This window comes from Nicotiana tabacum, chromosome 8 (genome assembly GCF_000715075.1).
Source record: "Nicotiana tabacum cultivar K326 chromosome 8, ASM71507v2, whole genome shotgun sequence".
NCBI lineage: Eukaryota > Viridiplantae > Streptophyta > Magnoliopsida > Solanales > Solanaceae > Nicotiana > Nicotiana tabacum.
Genome location: NC_134087.1, coordinates 193,011,443 through 193,034,848, shown reverse-complemented (window position 1 = coordinate 193,034,848; position 23,406 = coordinate 193,011,443). Strand labels below are relative to the sequence as shown.

General features: G+C 37.0%; 2 protein-coding genes across 7 annotated transcripts; both read left to right on the top strand.

Annotated features, from left to right (window-relative positions):
• Positions 1–4,622: 4,622 nt before the first annotated feature.
• Positions 4,623–9,305, top strand: LOC107824512 (uncharacterized). 6 transcript variants are annotated; one of them, XM_016651293.2, is made up of 9 exons: positions 4,624–5,189; positions 5,317–5,389; positions 5,895–5,973; positions 6,106–6,320; positions 6,575–6,681; positions 6,780–6,867; positions 6,938–7,198; positions 8,010–8,115; positions 9,113–9,305. In XM_016651293.2, the coding sequence occupies exons 6-9, from the start codon at positions 6,844–6,846 to the stop codon at positions 9,217–9,219; spliced, it is 498 nt and encodes a 165-aa protein (XP_016506779.1). In that variant the 5' UTR covers positions 4,624–5,189; positions 5,317–5,389; positions 5,895–5,973; positions 6,106–6,320; positions 6,575–6,681; positions 6,780–6,843; the 3' UTR covers positions 9,220–9,305. The 6 variants fall into 6 exon arrangements, 4 of the variants coding, with proteins under 4 accessions (XP_016506780.1, XP_016506779.1, XP_016506778.1 ...); XM_016651292.2 differs by having other exon boundaries at positions 5,878–5,973; XM_075219960.1 differs by having other exon boundaries at positions 4,624–5,389; positions 5,878–5,973.
• Positions 9,306–9,976: 671 nt separating this feature from the next.
• LOC142163464 (uncharacterized) lies at positions 9,977–10,585 on the top strand. Its single transcript, XM_075220750.1, has one exon. It carries the CDS (start codon positions 9,977–9,979, stop codon positions 10,583–10,585), a length of 609 nt encoding a protein of 202 aa, XP_075076851.1.
• The last annotated feature ends 12,821 nt before the right edge of the window (positions 10,586–23,406 follow it).

Here is a 23,406-nt window from a genome sequence, read left to right as displayed (position 1 = left end):
GGATGAGTTCCCTAAGAAGGGAGAGGTAGGTTAAGACCTAACCTTATTTGAGATAATGGATCAAGAAGTACAAGGATCACTTAATTCGAGTGGGAGAATTTTAGAAGATGGTGAATTAGTTTCTCATCAAAGACCTCCTTCACCATCAGATGTGAATGAGAGTAATCCTTCTACTTTTAGTGGAAGTGACCAAATGGATCTTGTTCCAAGTGGGAGCGAGATGGTCACAGATCTTGTTCCAAGTGGGAGCAGGATGAATGATCTTGATCTGAGTGGGAGCAACATTGATCCAAAGGGGAACAATAATGAATCACAAGTAAGACGTGGTTCTCGTAAAAAGATTCCCCCCAACGATTTGATGTTGAAGGCGGAGAACTATTTATGATGCTCATACAAGAAGAAAATGAGCCTAAAAATGTAAAAGAGGCTCTCTCATGCCCTTCTAAGGATAAATGGACAAAAGCAATAGAAGATGAATTGGAGTCTATGAGAGTCAGCAAAGTTTGGGAACTAGTTGACCTCCCTGAAGGACGCAAAGCAATTGGGAGAAAATGGGTTCTCAAAATTAAGCTCAAGGCTGATGGCACAGTTGAGAGATTTAAGGCTCGACTGGTGGCGAAAGGGTATACACAGCAGAAAGGAATAGACTACGAAGATACTTTCTTGCCTGTTGTACGATTTACCTCTGTTCGCCTGGTTCTAGCTATTGTTGCAAGCCTGGATCTTGAATTACATCAGATGGATGTAAAGACTGCCTTTCTCAATGGAGAACTAGATGAAGAAATCTATATGGAACAACCTGAGTGTTTCATTGAAAAGGGCCACGAACAAAAGGTTTGTAGACTTTTGAAGTCTATTTATGGCCTCAAACAATCTTCAAGGCAGTGGTATATACGCTTTCAAAATGTTCTTGTGTCCAATGGTTTTACCATGATGGATGAAGACCATTGCGTTTATACCAAGAGATCAAGAAACAAGCTTGTGATTTTAACATTGTATGTAGATGACATACTTATAGCTGGAAATGATAAGGAGTTTATAACCGAGATAAAGTCATGGTTATCATCCCAATTTGAGATGAAAGATATGGGTGAAGCTGCATATATTCTTGGAGTTAAGATTTCAAGAGATCGTCCAAAGAAACTATTGTATCTCTCACAAGAGAATTACATTAGAATAGTTCTTGAACGATTTAATATGCAAAATAGTAGCCTAGTTGAAACTCCAATCAGTAAAGGTCATACCTTGGGAAGTCAGATGTGTCCTAAGACTCTTGAAGAGACAGAAAAAATGAGTCGAGATCCTTATAGGAGTGCAGTAGGAAGTCTAATGTATGCTATGGTGTGCACTAGACCTGATATCTGCCAAGCAGTTGTCTTGGTAAGTAGATATCAGACCGACCCAGGTTTAGCACATTGGCAAGAAGTAAAGAGGATCATGAGATATCTGAAGGGAACTGCTGATTATGCCCTTTGTTATCAAGGCGGCAAGGATCTGCGATTAGTTGGATACAGTGATGCTGACCATGGAGGAGATCTAGACGAGAGAAAGTCTACCTCAGGATATGTAATCTTACTCAGTGATGGGGCCATATCATGGAGTAGTAAGAAACAATCATATGTATCGCTATCTACGATGGAAGCCGAATATGTGGCTCTCGCATTAGCAGCACAAGAAGCTGTTTGGTTGAAAAATTTCTTGGAGCACTTGTTGGATATTGCTGAAAATACTGAACCAGTATTAGTCTACTGTGACAGTGAGGCTACAATATCCTCCACCAAGGACCCAAAGTTTCATTGTAAAACCAAACATATAGATATCAAGTATAACTATGCGAGAGACATGGTTAGACGCAAGGTAGTGAATGTGAAGTATGTGTCTACAAAAGATATGTTAGCAGATCCATTGACCAAGCCTTTGTCTAGAGATGCATTTGTGAGACACACTAGGTCTCAAGGCTTGCATAGACTCTGAGATACTTTATTTTGTTATTTATTTTCCCGTGTTGTCAAACTGATGTTCTTTGATTATCAATAAAGTTGATTTACATACATACATATTGTTATTGTTGAATGTTATGTACATTCTTTGTTTATTTTTTAAGTATGTCGAGTAGACATGAGGTTGGCCTTCTCACACAGGAAACCGCCTCCTTATCTTAGTGATGTGAGGAGATGAGACATGATTTTAAGCAAAATTATCATAAGGATAATTTGAGAGTTGTTAGCTTAAAATTAGAATGTCGCTTAAACAATGACATAAGGTCATTAGGGCGAAAAATGTTCACCTAGTTTGCTTTGTGAGCCAGATGTGAGTTAAAAATGATATTGCGGATCAAAGAACTCAAATTTAGATACGTATGGCGTCTAAATATCATCTGTACAACATTTTTTATGAGATAAAGACATACGCTCCTTGGGAAAAGGGAGAAAATGTTGTAGCACATGTTCATACCATGTGTGCTAATGTCGACCAATTGGGTTAACATAAGTCCATTCTCAACTTATTATTGTGTGAGACCCAGAGCTTTATGATGACTCAAGATTTTGTACCCTTAGAGACTCTGATTAGATACTTGAGACTTAGTGTGATGTTAGCTATCTTAGTGTGTTTCCAAAAGACCATGGACACAGATTCGGTCTAGCGGAGCATAACTAGAAAAGCAGTCATACTAATGTTAAGGGAATCGTGAGAAGAGGAAGATCATTGATGGAATCTCATTTATTTGTATTCACTGGTGCACCAATTATAACTTATGAGTTATAATTATGAATACAAGAAATAATGATATATGAGATTTTGAGACTATATCAAATGTGATTTACATGATCTAGGATACTGCATACTTTATGATTTACTTGCAGGTTTGCACTCGACGAGAGGCTATATACTCCTAACAGATATATAGCACTTAGCTCTCACAGTATGCTGGTCGCACGGTCTACTTCCCTCTATGAATGATTGAGGAGATGAGAATATGTTTCTCAGATTAGATAAGCACTCCCATTATGTGTGAGTGGGAGATGTAGGAAAATTGGGTCCACCCATTAGGGGTGCTTTAAGGCCCAATAGGGTTATTAGTTAACCCTAATATTCTCTATATAAGTACACTTAGTGTGTACATTAAAGAATATACTCCGCAGTATTTTTCTACGCTCTTCTCTCTCAATTTTTGTTAGGGTTTAGATTGTGGAATTGGGGGTTGCTCCAACACACCGTGACAACTACCACCGACCAGTGATTCCAGCCGCGGTTCAATTCGTTTTTTGCTTCCGCTTCACGAAGAACAAGTAAGTTCTCATTTTACGATTTACGCGCTATCTAATGTGTTTAGATTAACGTGTTCCTTCAGGGGACCTTACAGACTGGATGGCCTAATTCTTTCCATAAAGTTATTTGAAAAAGTCAATACGTAATGTCTACTCTATATTACTTACTCCAATATATTAACTTTATTTGTTGTATAATGGAAATCATGGAATTATTTTATCTACAAACAGATATATTGAAATTATTGATGAAGTTGATTTATATTTTCTTAGCTATATATTCGAGCAGTTGTGTAATTTATTTTATTTTTTTCTCCTTTGAAGCAGACATGTTTTTATATTTTATGTCATATATTTTGCTAATGTAAAGAAAATTACTTGATTCTATTAGTTTACCTAAATTGTAATATGTGTTTGTCCACAAAAAATATGTTGTTTAATACAACAAGTTAAAATATATTGATAGTACAATATATAAATTAGAACTTTTTATAATATATATACACACACACACACATTGTAGAAATTAGCACGTGACTAATTCACTTGTATAGTTGTATTAGTTTGTTAGAAGTTAGTTGTAAAGGTTAGTGATAGTGGAAGTCTATATATATGTGTGTGTGTGTGTGTGTGTGTGTGTGTGTGTGTGTGTAGGGATGTATGTATTTTTTGGCTTCTTTTTCAGAAAGTTAGTTACAACTGATTTTCCCTCCATTGTCTTTTCTTCTTCAATTTTCTCAGCTAGCTTCTTCCACTCAACAATGGTGGATTTCGACATAGTATCAGAGCTGAGTAGATCGATCGAGGCTAGGAATTAATCAGTTAATACAACTTCTGAAATCATCAGTTCAAGATTTTGAAGCCAACTTTTGACAGTCAGTCATAGCGAATCTGGACATCGACAATCCCCGTCATTCTCTGTATTTGCAACCTTCTGATAATCCTGGAAATGTCATCATATCGATACAGCTTAAAGGAACTGAGAATTATTCAATTTGGAGCAAGGCGATGGTGATTGCATTGCGAGCAAAGCGCAAGCTAGGGTTCATCGATGGGAGCTGTCACTACAAGAAACTGGACTTATTGTGTTCGACATATTATGGCGACCCATTTGGTTGCAGCAAAAGTTATAGTTTTAGCGGCGACTTTAAATGTTGCTACAAAATGACAATATCTAGTAGCGACTTTATTTGGTCGTCTCTGATATCTGCAACTAAAGGCTGAAATATTTTATTCCTACGAGAATAAAATTTTGGCTCCATGTATTTTGTGGCGACTTTAAAATGTCGCCGCTAATTGTATTTGGAGCGACAGGGTCGCTGCTATACTTAGTTATTTTATTTTTAAAAGAAACAAAGAAATTAGAGGTGCATAACACTAAAAGATCTGAAGGCCTAAACAAAGAAATTAGAGCCCCTGTTATCAGCTGCTCAAAATCCCTCTCTACTCAAAATCCCCCTCTGCTCAAAATCCCTAAAATTAGAAAATGTAAATCTTATATAGATAGCTCCATTTCTCAACTCCTAATTAAAGGAATATGTTGGCTGCTCTGTTTCTCTGCATCTAGTTACTGACCCAAAAATTCAAATCTTATATGTATTCAAATCCTTAATACTTTCATTTTCTTTTGGGTTATACGAAAGTTTGTTGCGTTTTCTTAGGATTTTCCAAATACAACAAGAATGAAGGGAAAATTTTACATTTGGGGTTCTTTATAAATATTCTAGAAGGCAAAAATTTTAACATGCAGCTAGCAATAATTATTATATTAATGTTTTTACATTTGTATTCTCATATTTCATCTCAAATTTCTTTGACCCGTTTGAATATTTACCGAAATTCGTACAGATTGTGTTATTTAAGTGTTGTTATTTTCTGATTCTAAGTCTTGACCGAACTCTCAGCTATATATTTTCCTGGGTAAGTGAAAGTTTTTTCTTGAAAGACCGTTTGGTGTTGTTATTGCGATTGTATGTTTGGTATTTCATTCTTTTTTTGTTCTTATGTGGTTATATTTTTTTCCCGCATAAATTTGGCAACTTTCTAGTTCGAGAAAGCTTTGAGATGAGAAATTAGGTTCTCTCCTACTACTTTCAAGCTCCACTTTTACTCTATTCAAGGTAACCTCATAACTCGAAGTTAGTTTTATGATCTATTTTATCACACTGTGGTTTGAGTTTGGGCCTGTGTTGTGCTGATTTGGGTTTTAAGAATTTTGACATGAGGTTTTAGATGGGGTATTTAGTTTCATATGTGGTATTTTAAGATGGAGTAATATTTGTTCTAATTACACATTGCCTGATTAGTTTTGAAAAACTTTGTCTATGGACTGGTTTAGCCGACATGTAGTAGAAAATGTCTGAAATTTGCTAATTGTTAGTTTCTTTAACATTTTACAGTTTGATAACATTTGTATGTAATATGCTTTACATTTTTGTACTATTATCTTATTTGCTTAGTTGACACGGTGAGTTCACAGAAATTCCATATTGATTCTAAATTTTTAGGTTCAAGTTGATTGAAGAAATTCAAAATAATATCATATTCTAGACCTTAGTCTTATTGGTTTTTTTTGTTTCTCTTTCGGACGGTACCTATTATTGTATAGTTTTGGGTGTTCATCAGTTTGATGTAAGGAGTTTAAAAGCATAGCAGAGTCAATCAGTATGGTGGAAGTGGATACGAAAATGAAAAGGCTGATAAGGTATTTACTTGAATTATTCATTAATTTGATTCCTATTGACTTAAAAGAAAGTCCATTAATTGTATTGACTTTAAGTTGCAAGGTTTATTTATGTGGTTAGGATATTGAATATAATGTTACATTTATTGTCAGGATAAATTTGAAGTTTACAGCGGGTTGCAAGAGCATAGATTTCAGGCCTTTGTAATTAGCACTATGCAAAAACTTTTTAAGCATGGAAAGCTCGACTCAGCATTCTGTACTCTAAGTACAGTACTAATGAAGAAAGATTGTCTCATCGACCTGAAGATGTTGAGTTTGAGGACTGGAAATACCTAATATAATATTTTGGAAGTCCGGAATTTAAGGTATTAACTTAATATCTGAAGATTGTCTCTTTGAATGATGATTTATTAATCTGTTTACTTACAAGTCGTAAGTGAGAGGAACGAAAAAAATAGAGAAAAGCAAATAACTAAGCATACTTGTGGTACAAAGTCTTTTGCAGAAGTAGAGGAATCTACGGTAAAAATATATTTAGTCCCCTACTATCATATATGCTTTTTTGTTATTTACATATTTTTATATTTGCTTCTATATTTTTTTCGTAACTATATTGCAGAAAAATCCTATTACTGGAGACTAGATAAAGTTTGGGAGATCCAACATACACGCAAGGATGATAGAGGCGAACTGGTGTGGTTGGATTCACAATCCCAATAAATTCATGTAATTATATAAAACACTTATAAAGTTCTCTGTTTTTTGTAAGTTTCATTTAATATGTTTTATTATGTTTTGATTTAAATGATTATGCATAAATGCAGAGTCAACTCCAGGAAGTTGTCGCTCAGCAACAATCTGAGGAGATCGAGCATCACATGACTAGAGATGAGATTTTATCCTCCGTTGTTGGTAAGAGAACAAGCTATTTCGTGGAAAAGGATACGGAAAGAAGCCTCCTAAAAAGAGTAACATTCAGCAGGCAAACATAGAGGCCAGCATGTCTTCTGCTATTGATATTGTGCGTCAAGAGATGCAAGCCGAGATGGATAGGAAGTTGCAAGAAGAACGTGAACAAATGGCTGCTGAGTTGCGAAGAAATATGGAAATTGAGTTGGAAAGGAAGTTGGCAGAGGAGCGTCAACACGCAAATGCAGAAGCAGACAAGAGGATCTCTCTAGAAGTGGAGAAGAAGATACAAGAACAATTTGCTAGTTTCTTGACCAGAATGCAACAACAACAGGTACTTGCTCCGCTCCTTCTTAACAATTCTTTTTTCTTCTCGGCATTTCTTCTTCCTTTCTTCTGTAGTGACTTCATGTTTAGGGGTTTAGTAATATGTTGGTATCTCTGGTTTTAGTAATGTGTTGGTTCTATTTCAACAGAAAGGTTGGTTTTAGTATGTAATGTGTTAGTATCTCTGGTTTTAGTAATGTGTTGATTCTATTTGACATGTGTGATCTGATATTGAGAACGACAGTTACTCAATAATTGAGTATTTTTTTCTTGGATAGTTTGTTCTGAGGCTACTTGGGGTTGACGAACCTGGTTTGTCTGGAATGACGAGACTACGAGGATTAAGATATTTTACTTAAGAATATTATAAACAAGTTTCTCAAGGATTAGTTGAGTATTCTTCCTTGTTGAGTATTATAAACTCTCTGTACTTCTTGTTGAGACCTTTGCATGTATTCCATGTTAAGTTGTCTTACAATCATGATTCATTGAGATTTTATCCCACTTTGTATCCAATGTGACTGAATTGTGTCGCCAAAGACTGCAGTTCAAGTTTACTGTCCAGCAGTGTTCATATACACTGTTTTTCCCAATTCAACTATTCACTCAGCTTACATTCCGTAAGAATGGTTCACTCATAAAACATCCCAGATCCAAGTTAATTTGACTGTCAGCCATAAGTTATCAGCAACGCCAAGTTCAGCATTGCTTGGTAATTGACGCGAGGCGAGCACTTGAACTTGAAGAGTTCTAATATGTGATTTTGGCGGGTTCAGATGTCTACGTACAACTCTTACTTGTATTCGTTAACTTTAAAGGTTCAACATGAAGTCTCCTCCATGACGCCACTCATGCTCTGTGATCAGGATAGAAATAGAAGCACTGATAAAGGTGGATGTTGGTATCTGATGTCAATAACTACTGGTATCAGTTACTTCTTCATATTTCTTTTTTCTTTTCCCCTCCCTTTATTCTTTGCAAAAATATTGTAGACATGCTACTTTGTTATGACTAAGACGATGATAATCTTAACGTGTAACCTGTAACATTTTTTAGTTAAATAAGGACCTCTATGTTTCTATTCCTCCTGGACTCATCCGTAAAGCACAACAGGTGACATGATATTTTTGCTTTGAATCATATGCCTGATCTGCCTGCCTGGCATGGTGATGCGACGCCCGTTCTGAAACTTATTGTTTCTTCTGAATCCCTCGTTTGAGGCAATGTTGACTTGGATGTAATACTAGATATGTTTCAATCTATATCTTCTGGATCCCTCCTTTTAAGTTGATGTGAACTTGTATGTGACTAACAAGACATGCTGCAATCAAGATCAATCACTCATCTATGCTTAATTCCAAATTAGTAGGCATCAGCTACGTCACTCCTCAATTACTCATTCTGCTTTATTCAGGTTGGTTTCATTCCAACACTACATATAGCTATTCAACATACCTCAACTAGTTTAATCCAATTAGTTTCGCCTTTGTGAATCCATTTAGTCAGTATCTTCCATTTGAATATTCTGATTTTATTTTCTTCTTTTGATTTCATTTTCTTCCAATCTTCGCTAAGTTTGCATGAATTCTGGATGATTCAAGTTCAGAAAGCAATTGTACAATTCACATATTTCAATCAGTGTCTTGGTTACATTCTGATGCATGGTGATTGATCAGTACACATATATGGACTTCCATATTTTTCCATTGTAAGGTCAGACTGCAGTTCAAGTTGAGGTTAATAATTTTAGGAAATATGGATAGCTGACTCTATTATGAATGAAGTCCTACAAATAGAACCACATCGCAACTTCTGGCTTTACTTTGACATAGATTGAAAATTCTAATAAATTCTTAAATTTTTTACAGTAGTTGTATATAAAAATCTCATTATGTTCCTTATATATGTTACTTTTGTCTAGCAGGGACAAGGCACTTAAATAGTGGTATCGTTCAAGGATGGTGTCGGGCAAGGAGCAGTTACAAGGCACTTAATATTTTATCATTTTTGGGATATGTATATGCGTAAAATTAAATGTACAATGAAGTGTCAGGTAGTATATATATAATTGACTTTTTAATAATGATAATATTTATAATATTCGGCTTGAGAAATTCTTTTGGTGTTTGTCAAGCATTATTGGTTGCTTTAATATTGATAGTCAATTGATATGAATATCTCTATATGAAATTTTAGAGAATCAGGTGAATTTTATTGGTTGTTTTTGGTGAATTTTGATATAAATAACTTTTAGTGGCGACATAGTTTTGTCAAAAAATTAGTAAATGTTGCGATATATAAGTTGCTACTTTCAAATTTTGAAAATATTGTGTCTTTCATGGTTAAAACTTTTGTGGCCACTTTAGTCGCTACTAAATGACATTTATAGTGGCGACATAATCTTCTCACTGAACATAAATATTTTTTGTGGCAATTTTAGTCGCTACTAAAGGTGAATATATAGTGGCGACCCAACTAATATTTGTTCTTATGGAACAATTTTTTGTAGCACTTTTTCCAACCTTTTGTGGCAACTCTGTTGCCACAAAATATGTTCTTTTAGTGGCGACTACAAATGTCACCACAAATAACCTTCAGTTACGGTTTTCCTTGTGGCAATACAAAAGTCGCCGCTAATATCTTTTAGCAGCGACTGCTAGGGTTTTTGTGGCAACTTTAGTCTCCACAATAAGGGTGATTTCTTGTAGTGTGTACAAAAGCTCAATTTACAGTCGACTTGGTGGAAAAATGGGAGCGAGTGAATGCTACTGTTTTAACATGGATTATGAACACGATTTCACCAGATCTGGTGAATGGAATCGTATATGCTAGTGATGCTCATGAAGTTTGGCTAGATCTGCAGGATCATTTTGATAAAGTTAATGGATCTAGGATCTACAACCTTCAAAGGGAGATAGCTACCATTTCTCAAGGTACATCTAGCATTTCAGTATATCATTCTAAGTTGAAGTCACTTTGGGATGAATATAATTCCATGATTCCTTCTTTTCCTGTTACGGCTAGATCTAGAGATTTTATCGAACACTTGGAGCAACAGAAACTTTTTCAATTCTTAATGGGCTTAAATGAATCCTATAATGCAATTAGGAGCCAGATTTTACTTCAATCCCTATCACCTTCTGTCAGTCGTGTCTATGCAATGTTAATAAATGAAGAAAATCAGAGAAGAGTGTTTGAGACTAATTCACATATTAATGTGACAAATGAAGTAAATGATTCTACTGCTCCTATGAGTTCTAGAGATAGTCAGTCAAAGTTTAAGAGGTTCAATAATTTGTACTATGAGTATTGTCAAAACAAAGGACATACAAGAGATACCTGTTACAAATTGGTTGGATATCCATCTGGTTTCAAGGGGAAGAAATCACAGTAGTATAGGCAAGCTAACGTGGCTATGAGTGATAGCAGTTCTGGCAAAAATGTTGTTGCAAATTAGGATAATGCAGGGATGAGTCAAGGAATGCTCAACTTCTTTACTGATGAGCAATACAACCAGATCATGAAGATGATAAGCAAGGACAAATCAGAAGAACATGTAGCAAATATGGCAGGTAATGCTAATTCTCAATCTCTAGAGGATCTAGCTGACTACTGGATTGTAGATACTGGTGCTACTGACCATATGACATCTAATAGTGATATGTTGAAAACAATGACTGGATTACCTGACTTGAGTAAAGGTAATGTGAACTTCCCAAATGGTAAGATTGTGCCTATTATCTGCAAAGGAAGTTACAAACTTACAGATCATGATGTGATACATGATGTGTTGTGTGTGCCTGACTTTAAATACAACTTGTTGTCTGTGTCAAAATTAACTAAGGACCTGCAATGCTCGATTAATTTTTCCCCAACATTTTGTGTGTTTCAGTACCTATACACTGGGAAAGTGAAGGGGATTGGTAAGGAGAAGGGTGGTCTCTATCTACTGATTCCTAAAGGGTCCAACATGAATAAAGTGGCACAAAGGATCAGCAATTGTCTTGTAGAAGTAATGTAAGCAAACTTCACTACCTAGCATAGAAGGCTTGGGCATGTGCCAATTAAAGTCATGAAGCAGTTAGATTTCCTTAAAGACAAGAAGTTTTCTGATTGTGAACTCAATAATTGCATTGTATGTCCTTTAGCTAGGTAGACAAGGAAACCATTTCCTTTAAGTAGCAACAGAGCTAAAGACATATTTCATTTGATTCACGTAGATATTTGGGGTCCATATAGACTGCCTGCATATAATGGAAATAGATATTTTTTGACTCTTGTTGATGATCACTTCATGATTTGGATTTTTCTAATGAGACTGAAAAGTGATACTGTTATTGTGCTAAAATCCTTTCTTAAAATGGTAAATACACAGTTTGGCAGAAATGTCAAAGTCCTAAGAACTGACAATGATGCAGAGTTCTTTAGTCATGAATGTCCAGATTATTTGATAGATAATGTCATTTTGCATCAAAGCAGCTGCCCACGTACTTCACAGCAGAATGGAGTAGTGGAAATAAGATATAGGCATGTCCTGGAGGTGGCAAGGGCTCTAAGATTCCAAGGCATCATTCCTTTGCAGTTCTGGGGAGATTGTGTACTAGCTGCAGTATATCTCATTAATCGATTGCGTTCTTCAGTTCTAGCAGGGAAATTTCCATATGAGGTTTTTCATAAAAGAGCACCTAATATGACACACCTAAGAACTATTGGTTGTCTGTGTTTTGCTATAGTAACAGAGAAGGTGGACAAATTTTCTACTAGAGCCATCACTGCTGTTCACATGGGACACTCAGTATCTCAGAATGGATACAAGTTATATGACTTAAGGAGAAGGAATTTCTTTGTTAATAGAGATGTCACATTCAAGGAAGACATTTTTCCTTTTCAATTGGGGAAGGATGATACACAACAAGATCCTATGTTCTTAGAGCTGAAGTCAAAAGAGGAAGACTACTCTTTGCATCAACAACAATCACATGTGTCAGAAGAAGGACATGATGCAGTCAATCAAGCTATTGAGCATGGTCATGAAGTGATGCAACAAGAGAACAACCTCACAGGAGCTGATCCAGATCATGGTGAACAGATACTAGATATTGAGGTTGATCATAATATGCAGACACCAGCTAATGAAGCTACTGAGGAAGTTCAAGCTGTACAACTTAGAAGATCCAACAAAGGTTCCAAGCCACTTATTTGGATGCAGGACTATGTCTGCCCAGTCAATAGAGCATCATTATCCACCTGCACATATCCAATATCCAACTATGTGAACTATAGTGCCTTGTCAGCTACTTATCAATCTTACTTGACTTCTACCTCACAAGAGACAGAACCTACATCATACACAGAAGCCATAAAGGACCCAAGATGGGTTGAAGCCATGAAGATAGAAGTAGATGCCTTGGTTCTGAACAATACTTGGGAGATAGTTGATATTCCTAAGGGTAAGGTGCCCATTAGGTGCAGATGGGTGTACAAAATTAAGTACAGGTCCAATGGAGAAGTTGAGAGATTTAAAGCAAGACTTGTTACCAAGGGATATAACCAACAAGAAGGTCTAGACTATCAGGAGACTTTTTCTCCAGTTGTCAGAATGGTCACCGTGAGATAAGTCATTGCATTGTCTGCTATGCATCAATGGCCTCTTTTCCAAATGGATGTCTACAATGCATTTCTTCAAGGTGATCTTGAGGAAGAAGTTTACATGCAATTGCCACCTGATTTCAGCAGCCAAGGGGGGATTTCTAAGGGTTGCAAACTGCTTAAATCACTATATGGACTTAAGCAAGCATCAAGACAATGGAACTTGAAACTCACAGAGGCTCTATTGATAGTAGGTTTTATACAAAGCAAACATGATCACTCCGTGTTCATCAAAGAGGAGAATGGAAAACAGGTTGTTATACTTGTATATGTTGATGACCTTCTAATCACAGGCAATGACACTACAATGATTCAAGAAGCAAAGATCACACTACAGAAGGCTTTCAAGATTAAAGACGAAACTTGAAATACTTTCTGGGCATTGAGGTCTGCAAGTCTGCAAAAGGAATTCTTTTATGCCAAAGGAAGTATGCTCTAGAACTTATAACAGAATTGGGATTGTTTGGTGCCAAGCCTGTCATTACCAATGGAACAAAATAAACGATTTACAATTGTTGAGTATGACGAACATTGTCACTTGGACAATGATCCAACACTAGCAGATGTAAAGAGCTATCAAATGTTGATTGGAAAGATTACCGATATTGCTTATAGTGTGCAGACTCTAAGTCAATTTATGCAAGCTCCCAAGCAATCTCATCTTGAAGCAGCATACAGGGTAGTCAGGAATGTGAAGAATGAGCCAGGGCTTGGAATTCTTATGAGTGCAGTTGGGGACATGACTCTTAGTGCACATTGTGATGCAGACTGGACAAGTTGTCCTAACTCCAGAAAAATCAGTCACCGGATACCTTGTGAAGTTTGGTGGATCACTGATATCTTGGAAATCTAAGAAGCAGGCCACAGTGGCAAGGAGTTCAACAGAATCTAAGTATAGAAACATGGCTTTGACTATGTCTGAGTTGATATGGTTGGTTGGAATATTCAGTGAATTGGGGATAAAGGTTGCCACTCCAATTCAACTTCATACAGATAGTAAAGCAGCTATGCAGATAGCTAATAACCCAATGTTTCATGAACGAACGAAATATATAGAGATAGATTGCCATTTCATGAGGGAAAAGGTGCAACAAGGGTTGATACATCCAAGATATGTGCCAACAGAAGAACAAGAAACAGATTTGCTCACAAAAGGACTAGGAACTGCTCAACACTATCATTTGATGTCCAAGCTAGGTGTTCTGAACATTTTTACCACACCTAGCTTGAAGGGAGGGGGGGGTGTAGAAATTAACACATGGCTAATTCACTGGTATAGTTGTATTAGTTTGTTAGAAGTTAGTTGTAAAGGTTAGTGATAGTTTAAGTATGGAAGTCTATATATATGTGTATAGGGATGTATGTATTTTTTGGCTTCTTTTTCAGAAAGTTAGTTACAACTGATTTTTCCTCCATTGTCTCTTCTTCTTCAATTCTCTCAGCTAGCTTCTTCTACTCAACAATGGTGGATTTCTACACACACCCCTCCAATAAGAGATCAACAGCCTAAGGTCGATGCAACTTTTTATTTAAATAGAAGGAAATAACTGCAACGATCTTTTATATTTTATTTTCAGATCTCTCTTATGCACAAATATAAAGATATCTTGGGAGATTTAATATAAACAGAAGAAAATAATAATGTGTCACAAAAAAAATTGGCACTGAAGAACCTCTTGATTTGTCTTTGATCTCATCCGTTTATCGTGTCGTGATTATCATTTGCTGACTTATAAATTTAATTTTCTTTTTGGATAAAAAGGATACGTGAATTATTCAAAGGAAAAAAAAGATGGCGTATGATGAAATTACAAATAATTAAGTTTTAATTATATATTATCCCACCAGTCAAATTCGTTCAGTGTTTGCGAGATGTTCTAAAATTTTGAAAAACAAAATCAAGTAAAAGCAGAAGGTAAGTAGTGATTAGTCACAACTCACAACCAACGTAACTAAAAGGTTAACTAAGTTATAATATTAAGTCAAGAGAATCAATTAAAAATTATTTAAATAGTTTTTTTTTTTTTTTTTTGAAAAAAGATAATGTGATTATGGCTTGGAATTGACTGTAAGTATAGAAATGTGTAATTTCAGTATTTCACCTCTTGTTTTTCTGCGAAAAAGAGGTTAAATGACAAATGACCAAAATGGTTTGATGTCATTGTGAATAAGGGATATATATGAGCATGTTAAATCTGGTAGGTTCTTCCTTCCAACTGATGGTTTAGTTCTTTAGAGAGAGAGAAAAAAAGGTATTTAAGTTTAGCTAGAAATATTTCTCATGTTGTGTTGATTTCTAGAAACGGGTAATTTTAGACTACTGTCTATCGATTATTGTGTTGTTTCTTGTTACGGCCATGAAATGAATTTTTATTATCATTTGCACAAATATGGTCATTTGGTGCCACCGTTTAAATTTTGACCCTGTTAATAAAAGTTTTGCAAAAATAGTTTCGTGTCAGATTTTTAAAGCACACCGGCAGAATTTTGATTACTGACCAGTTACGAGGATGAGTGATTTGCACAAATAGGACATTTCAGTGCCACTATTGATTTTTTGACTCCGCTTGCCCTATGTAAAGAATTTCAAGTTTAACAATTGTTACACCTCTTGTCCCATGAACAACATATTTGACCTTTGACTTTAAAGGTTTGCCCGTGAGACCAACGGTAGTCAGCAAATTAAAACCATTCATTTTCATTTTCATGTAAGAGGAATATCTTTAATCTTGCTACCTCATTATGAGAAGAAAAAGAGCAGCAATATGGATCATAATGCAGAAGGGAATTAAGAAATGCTAGTGTCAAACATATATAGAAATATTCAAGAATAAAAAATCTAGGTGGGTGAATTTGACTATTCGATTCTTTTTCAAAGCTTCTATTTAAACTTCCAAGCGGTTAGATTAGAAGTAATGTGAAGTTTACACTTTTCAAGAAAATATTATTATTACAGACCTACAAATGCCCTAAAGCATATTGAGCACGAGCTTCAGCCATAGATGCCTCAAATTAGATATAAAAAAGGTAGTCAAAGTACCTATAACAAGTGAAGAATAAATTAGCATAGACCTGGACTGTATATGAAAAAGGACCTACATGAGCATCGCAAAGGAATGATCTATGTGGCATAAAAGTGTATGAAAGAAACTGTAAAATAATCTATTAAAAACTAGTGTATATGTGTATTTATTACTACTATATTGGATAAAATATATATAGTTATTATTATTATATGTACCCTACTGCTATCAAATAAAATATGGAGTAAGTAATAGTACTAACTTTTTTATGCTGCTTGTGCGGGCATATAAATAAAAGGACAAAAATCATGTGTGGTCCATATAGGATGACAGTGTTTTGGGAAAGCAAAAATATTTCATTTGTCACGTAAGTAATGTGTATTGCCATTGGTTAAAGCTTCAAATACAAAATAAAAACTATAATAATTATTATAAAATAAAGGACATTGCCAAAGCATGGTGTTAAAGGGGAAGTAAAAAGCCGCCGACGCCAAAGTAAGATCATACACTCACATCGGTCAATTTTAAGATAATAAAAATAAATCTTACACTTTTATCCAATTTCTGTCACGGCCCAAAAGTCTAACCTGTTGTGATGACACCTAATGTGATAGTAGGCAAAGTAACATTTCAAAATAATTCCAACACCTTTAACAGAAAATGAGCTGAAGCAGTTTTTAAATAATAAAAGTTTTCATAAACAGGGTAGAAAACCCAAAATATAACGAGGAAATTCCCAACATCGGGATGTCACAAAGTGCATGAGCATCTATACATCACAGGTCTGGAAAAGTACTGTCCATGATAGTCTAAAACTAAATACAATAAGCGAAAAGATATGGAAGGAGAGACAAGGTCTGTGAAACGCCGGGCTACCTTGGAATCTCTAAACGATCAAGCTGTGCAAGAAATCAATACCCACCGTGTCCAAAAATATATAGATCTGCACACGAAGTGCAGGGTGTAGCGTGAGTACAACCAACTCAGTAAGTAACAAGACTAAATAAAGAACTAAAATTAGTGACGAGCTTTGCAGTTTTAGTTCAATTACAGTAATTTCAACATAGAAAGGCGAGCATGCTTTAAAGTTCGACAATGTCACGATCCAGATTCTCCACCCTCGTTAGTCGTGATAGCGCCTACTAATGGGAGTTAGGCAAGCCAATTATCAAACAAATACCTTTTTACCAATTTTATTTCTCTTTAACAAACATGAAGCGATAACGTATAAACGATGGAAATTTAAATTTAAGCGGAATAAAACAATAAAATATCTGAAATCTGTATCTTTTACAACTGCTTAAACCTTAATCACCCAGAACTGGTGTCACAGTGTCACAGACGGTCTAAGATTTACTACATACAAAATTTGAAGAAAATATCAATACATTGTTTCTGAATTAAGGAAAATGAAACATGGAATAAGTGATAGAGGAAGACGCCAGGGCCTGCGGACGCCTGCAGGTCTACCTTGGATCTCCGCGTGGACTGAAGATAGCCTCCAACTACGGTCCAAGAGCTGCTCTGGGATCTGCACATAGTGCAAAGTGTAGTATCAGCACAACCGACCCCATGTGTTGGTAAGTGTCTAGCCTAACCTCGGCGAAGTAGTGACAAGGCTAGGACCAGACTACCAAATAAAGTCGTGCAATTCAAATATATACAACGAAAAAGAAATACCGAAATAAACAGTCAAGAATGGGAGGGGGAGCATGCTACGGGGGAGAAATCAGTTCCGAATAGAAAGACAACAGGTAAATGAAAGAAGCAATATATCTCGGATATCAACAGAAGAACCAGAAACCAATAAATGCACAGCATCACCCTTCGTGCTTTTACTCTCGTCCTCACCAAAGCAATCAAGAAATGAAAATGTGCACGACATCACCCTTCGTGCTTTTACTCTTCTTCCTCACCATGTAATCAATATAATCGGCACGGAATGGTACATCGTGCGGCACAACATCACCCTCGTGCTTTACACTCTTTCCTCACCAAAATAATGCACGGCATCACCCTTCGTGCTTTAACTCTCTTCCTCACCCAAGCAACAATCACAAATAATAGGGCAAGGGAATAAATGAGATTATAATAAGAATCCCAGCAAGGGAACGACAATCCAACAATTAAGTCCCGGCAAGGGAGCAACATCAATAATATCAACATCCCGGCAAGGGAGATAACAAATAAAGCAACAAATTTCCCGGCAAGGGAGGCAACATAATGATCTCTTCTCTTTCTTACCTTTACTTCACAATTCAATTCACAACTCGAGCCAATGCTCTAAAGGTTCAATTATCACTTATACTTCCACAATTCGTATTACAACTTGAGTCAATGCTCCTCAATGTTCATATGTCACAATTCCTTCCATAAATTTTACATAACAAATAGAAACCACTACCAAGGCATGAAGATACAACGAAGTCATGATATTCAAAATATAAAGACTCACGGGCATGCTAGACACCAACGTATAGATACTTGTCACCATGCCTATACGTCGTACTCAACAATTACCACATAGCAAATAGGACTCGACTCCTAATACCTCAAGCTAAGGTTAGACCAAACACTTATCTCGATTCCACGAACACAATTCACGTTTCAATTATAGCTTTACCCCTAGGTTCCACCACCAATTCGCTCGTATCTAGTCACAAGTTACTTAACTACATCAATAAACGCTAAATGAATCAATTCGAATGCATGAAAATGAATTTCCCAAAGTTTTATCCAAAAAGTAAAAAATCGCCCCCAGGCCCACATAGTCAAAACCCGAGGTTCGAACCAAAACCCGATTACCCATTCCCCCACGAACCCAAATATATAATTTGTTTTGAAACCGGACCTCAAATCAAGGTCCAAAACCCCAATTTTAAAATACCTAGGTTCTACCCAAAACAACTAATTTCCCCCATGAAAATCGTTGATTTTGAGTTGAAATCATGTTAAAAGATGTTAATGATTGAAGGAAATGAGTTAAAATCAACTTACAATCGATTTGGAAGAAGATTTGTTCTTGAAAAATCGCCCTAGGGAGTTTGTGTTTTGAAAAGATGTGAAAATGGGTTAAAAATTCGTCTAAGTATAAACATTGTAGGTAACAGATGTGGGAAATGCGAATAGGGGTTCGCAATTGCGAACCCCGACCTTTGCTATCTTGGGAATTGCTAAAAGACTCTCGCATTTGCGAGTTGGGAATTGCGAGAGGGGGCGTCGCATTTGCGACTACAGGCTAGGAGAAGGGGCATCACATTTGCAATGGATTTCCTCGCATCTGCGAGGTGGAGCTAGCCTGGGCTTCCTTCGCAATTGCGACAAGCCACTCGCATTTGCGATATCGCATTTGCAAGCCATGCGAAGCCTGCATGCTAAAAATCTGCAATTTTTTCTAAGTCCAAAATACACCTCGTGGCCTATCCAAAACTCACCCGAGCCCTCGGGGCTCCAAACCAAACATACACACAATCTCAAAAACATCCTACGGACTTATTCGTGTAATCAAATTACCAATATAACATCATGAACATCGAATTAAACCTCAAAATCAATGAAATTCCTCAAAACTTCTTCAAACATCAAATTTTGCATTTAAGGTCCGAATCACGTCAAATGGACTCCGTTTCTTACCAAACATTACCGACAACACATATAAATCATATTGAACCTGTACCAGGCACCAGAACCAAAATACGGGCCCGATACTATCAAATTTTAATCAAAATTCATTTCCAAACCTCATAAATAATTTTAGAAAACAATGTTCTTCAAAAATTCATTTCTCGGGCTTGGGACCTCGGAATTCGATTCTGGGCATACGCCCAAGTCCCATATTTTCCTACGGATCCTCCAGGATCGTCAAATCATGGGTCCGGGTCCGTTTACCCAAAATGTTGACCGAAGTCAATTTAATTTATTTTATAGTCAAATTTATCATTTTTCATAGATTTTCACATTTAGGCTTTCCGGCTACGCACCCGGACTGCGCATGCAAATCAAGGTGATGCTAAAAGAAGTTTTTAAGGCCTTGAAATGCAGAATCCATTTTATAAACGAGTGATGACCTTTTGGGTCATCAAAGACAATTTAGGTCAAATCAGTTAATTCTTGACAAGTTCAAGTAAAACAGAATATAATGTCTCTCAGAAATTTCAAGACAGTGATATGTGACAGCTAAGAGCAACAGTAATGAAATCAAATGTATCCTCTCAGAACAACAGTCACTGAACTTGTCACGACCCAAAATCCTAACATGTCGTGATGGCACCTAATGTGGTACTAGGCAAGCCGACATTTCACAATAATTCCAACACCTTTAATAGAAAGTGAGTTGAAGCAGTTTTTAAAAAATAAAAGTTCTCATAAACAGGGTAGAAAACCCAAAACATAACGCGGAAATTCCCAACATCGGGGTGTCATAGAATACATGAGCATCTATACATCACAACTCTGGAAAAGTACTGCCTATGATCGTCTAAAATTAAATACAATAAGCGAAAAGATAGGGAAGAAGAGACAAGGTATGCGAAACACCAGGCAGCTACCTTGGAATCTCCAAACGATCAAGCTGTGCAAGAAATCAACACCCACCGTGTCTAGAAACACCTGAATCTGCACATGAAGTGCATGGTGTAGCGTAAATACAGCCAACTCAGTAAGTAACAAGACTAAATAAAGAACTGAAAGTAGTGACGAGCTTTGCAGTTTTGGTTCAATTATAGTAATTTCAACATAGGAAGGTAGGCATGCTTTCAAGTTTGAAAATTTAGGTCAAATTAGTTAATTCTTGACAAGTTCAAGTAAAACATAATATAATATCTCTCAGAAATTTTAAGATAGTAATATTTGACAGCTAAGAGCAACAATAATGAAATCAAATGCATCCTCTCGGAGCAACACCCACTCAGTACTCCCAATCACTCATTCCTCACAGTCACTCATTCGGTCATTCCTCTCGGTCGCTTAGCACTCGGCACTCGCACTCGCACTCAGTAGATACCTATGCTCACTGGGGTATGTACAGACTTCGGAGGAGCTCCTTCAGCCCAAGCGCTATAACAAGCCAATCATTGCATTAATCAGTTAAACATGTTGCGGCGTGTAGCCCGATCCAATAAATATCCTCACAATCAAGCCATCGGCCTCACTCAGTCATCAACCTCTCTAGTCTCTCGAGCTCTCAGTAGTCATGATAATTAGCCCAAACAGAATGATATAATGAATGAACAAGGAATAATAGAGACTGAGATATGATATGCAAGTAAAATTGTAAATGAGTACAAGCAGCAATTAGCAGATAATTCAACATGTAACACGGCCTATATGGGTTCCTACAGTAACAATATATAGCCTAAACATGACTCTAACATGATTTACAGTCAAATTTTTATAACACATGGAGAGCATATGGCTAACAACAGATTATTCAACTTCACAGTTCCATGGAATCGACCAAGTCACCATTCCTACGGTGCACGCCCACATGACCTGTCACCTAGCATGTGCGTCACCTTCAAACCAATCACAAAGCATATCATACGGAGTTTCATACCCTCAAAACCAGATTTAGAACAGTTACATACCTCAAGCCAAGCAAATCTCTACTCCAACACACCTTTGTCTCATAAATCTACCCCCAAACGTCCCAAATCTAGACATAAATAATTCGATATAATCAACACAGGCTAAAGGAATCAATCCCATAAAAAGATACGAAGTTATTAATCAAAAGTGAAAAATCGACTCAAAAGTCAGCCCCCCGGCCCACATTTCGAAATTCGATAAAAGTCATAAAACCCGAAAGTCCATTCAACTACAGTCCAACCATACCAAATTTACCAAAATTTGATACCAAATCGCCACCCAAATCCCCAAATCAAACTCTCTAAATCTCTAGCCTCAAACCCTAATTTTAACCTCAAAAGCACATAATCTAGGTGGAAAAATCAATGGGAAAACAAGATTATTGAACAAAAATGAGCACAAGTGACTTACCTCAAGACACCCCTCAAAAATCCTCTCAAAAATCTCCATTTCCCGTGTTTGAAATGTTCAAAATGAAGAAAAACATGGAACCCTCATTTTTAAACATTCTGCCCAGGCCTTCTCGTACCTGCGACCACTTACCCGGTTCTGCAGTTTTGCAGGAGCGACTCATCTCCCATTTATGTGTTTTCCTCTACACCTGGGGCTCAATTTTCTGCTTCTGTGGACTCGCTTCTTTGAGCCTCAATGCCGCTTCTGCAGACCCAGCTCCCAGCTCCACTTCCGCTTCTGCGCTCCCATCACCGCATCTACGGCCACACAGGTGCGGAAAATCCTTTGCACCTGCGACCACCTGCTCACTTCCCTCCAAACTCGCATCTGCGCAACTCAGCATGCACCTACGATCAAAGCTCCGCAGGTGCAATTACACCAGCAGACTCGAGCTTCAGCAAACTCTCAAGTTCAACTTTTGATTTGTTAACCATCCGAAATCAAACCGAGGCCCCTGGGACCTCAATCAAACATACCAACAAGTCCTAAAATAAGATACGAACTTAGTCAAGCCCTCAAATCACCTCAAACAACATCAAAAACACGAATCGCACCCTAATTCAAGCTTATTGAAACTAAGGAAATTCCAACTTCTACAAATGACGTCGAAACTTATCAAATCATGTACGATTAACCTTAATGTTTTGCACACAAGTCACAAATAACACCACAGACCTACTCCAACTTTCGGAATCCGACCCCGATATCAAAAAGTCCACTCCGGGTCAAATTTTTTAAAAACCCAACTTCTGCCATTTCAAGCTTAATTCAACTACGGGTCTCCAAATTAAAATTCGGACACTCTCCTAAGTCCAAAATCACCCAACTGAGCTAACAAAATCATAAAAACTCCATTCCGGAGTCGTTTACACATAAATCAACATCCGGTCAACCATTTCAACTTATGCTTTCAACCTTGAGATTAAGTGTCTCAATTCATTTCGAAATCCCTCCGGACCCAAACCGAATACCCCTACAAGTCACATGACAGATATAAGACACAAAATCAGCAGTAAATGGAGGAACGAGGCTACAACTCTCGAAGCGGTTTGCCGGGTCGTTACATCCTCCCCTTTTTAAACAAACGTTCGTCCTCGAACTGGTCTAGAAATATACCTGGAGTCTCAAATAGGTGTGGATATATGCTCTGTATCTCCCGGTCGGTCTCCCAAGTAACCTCCTCAACTGGCTGACCTCTCCACTGCACCTTCACTGAAGCTATATTCTTTGACCTCAACTTTCGAACATGCCGATCCGAAAATGGCCACTGGCTCCACATCATAAGTCAAATCACCATCCAACTAAACTGTGCTGAATCCAAAACATGAGACGGATCGCTGACATACTTCCGGAGCATAGAAACGTGAAATACTGGATGCACACTCGACAAACTAGGTGGCAAGGCAAGCTTGTAAGCCACCTCTCCAATCCTCTGAAGTACCTCAAACGGCCCAATATACCGAGGGCTCAGCTTGCCCTTCTTCTCGGACCTCATAACACCCTT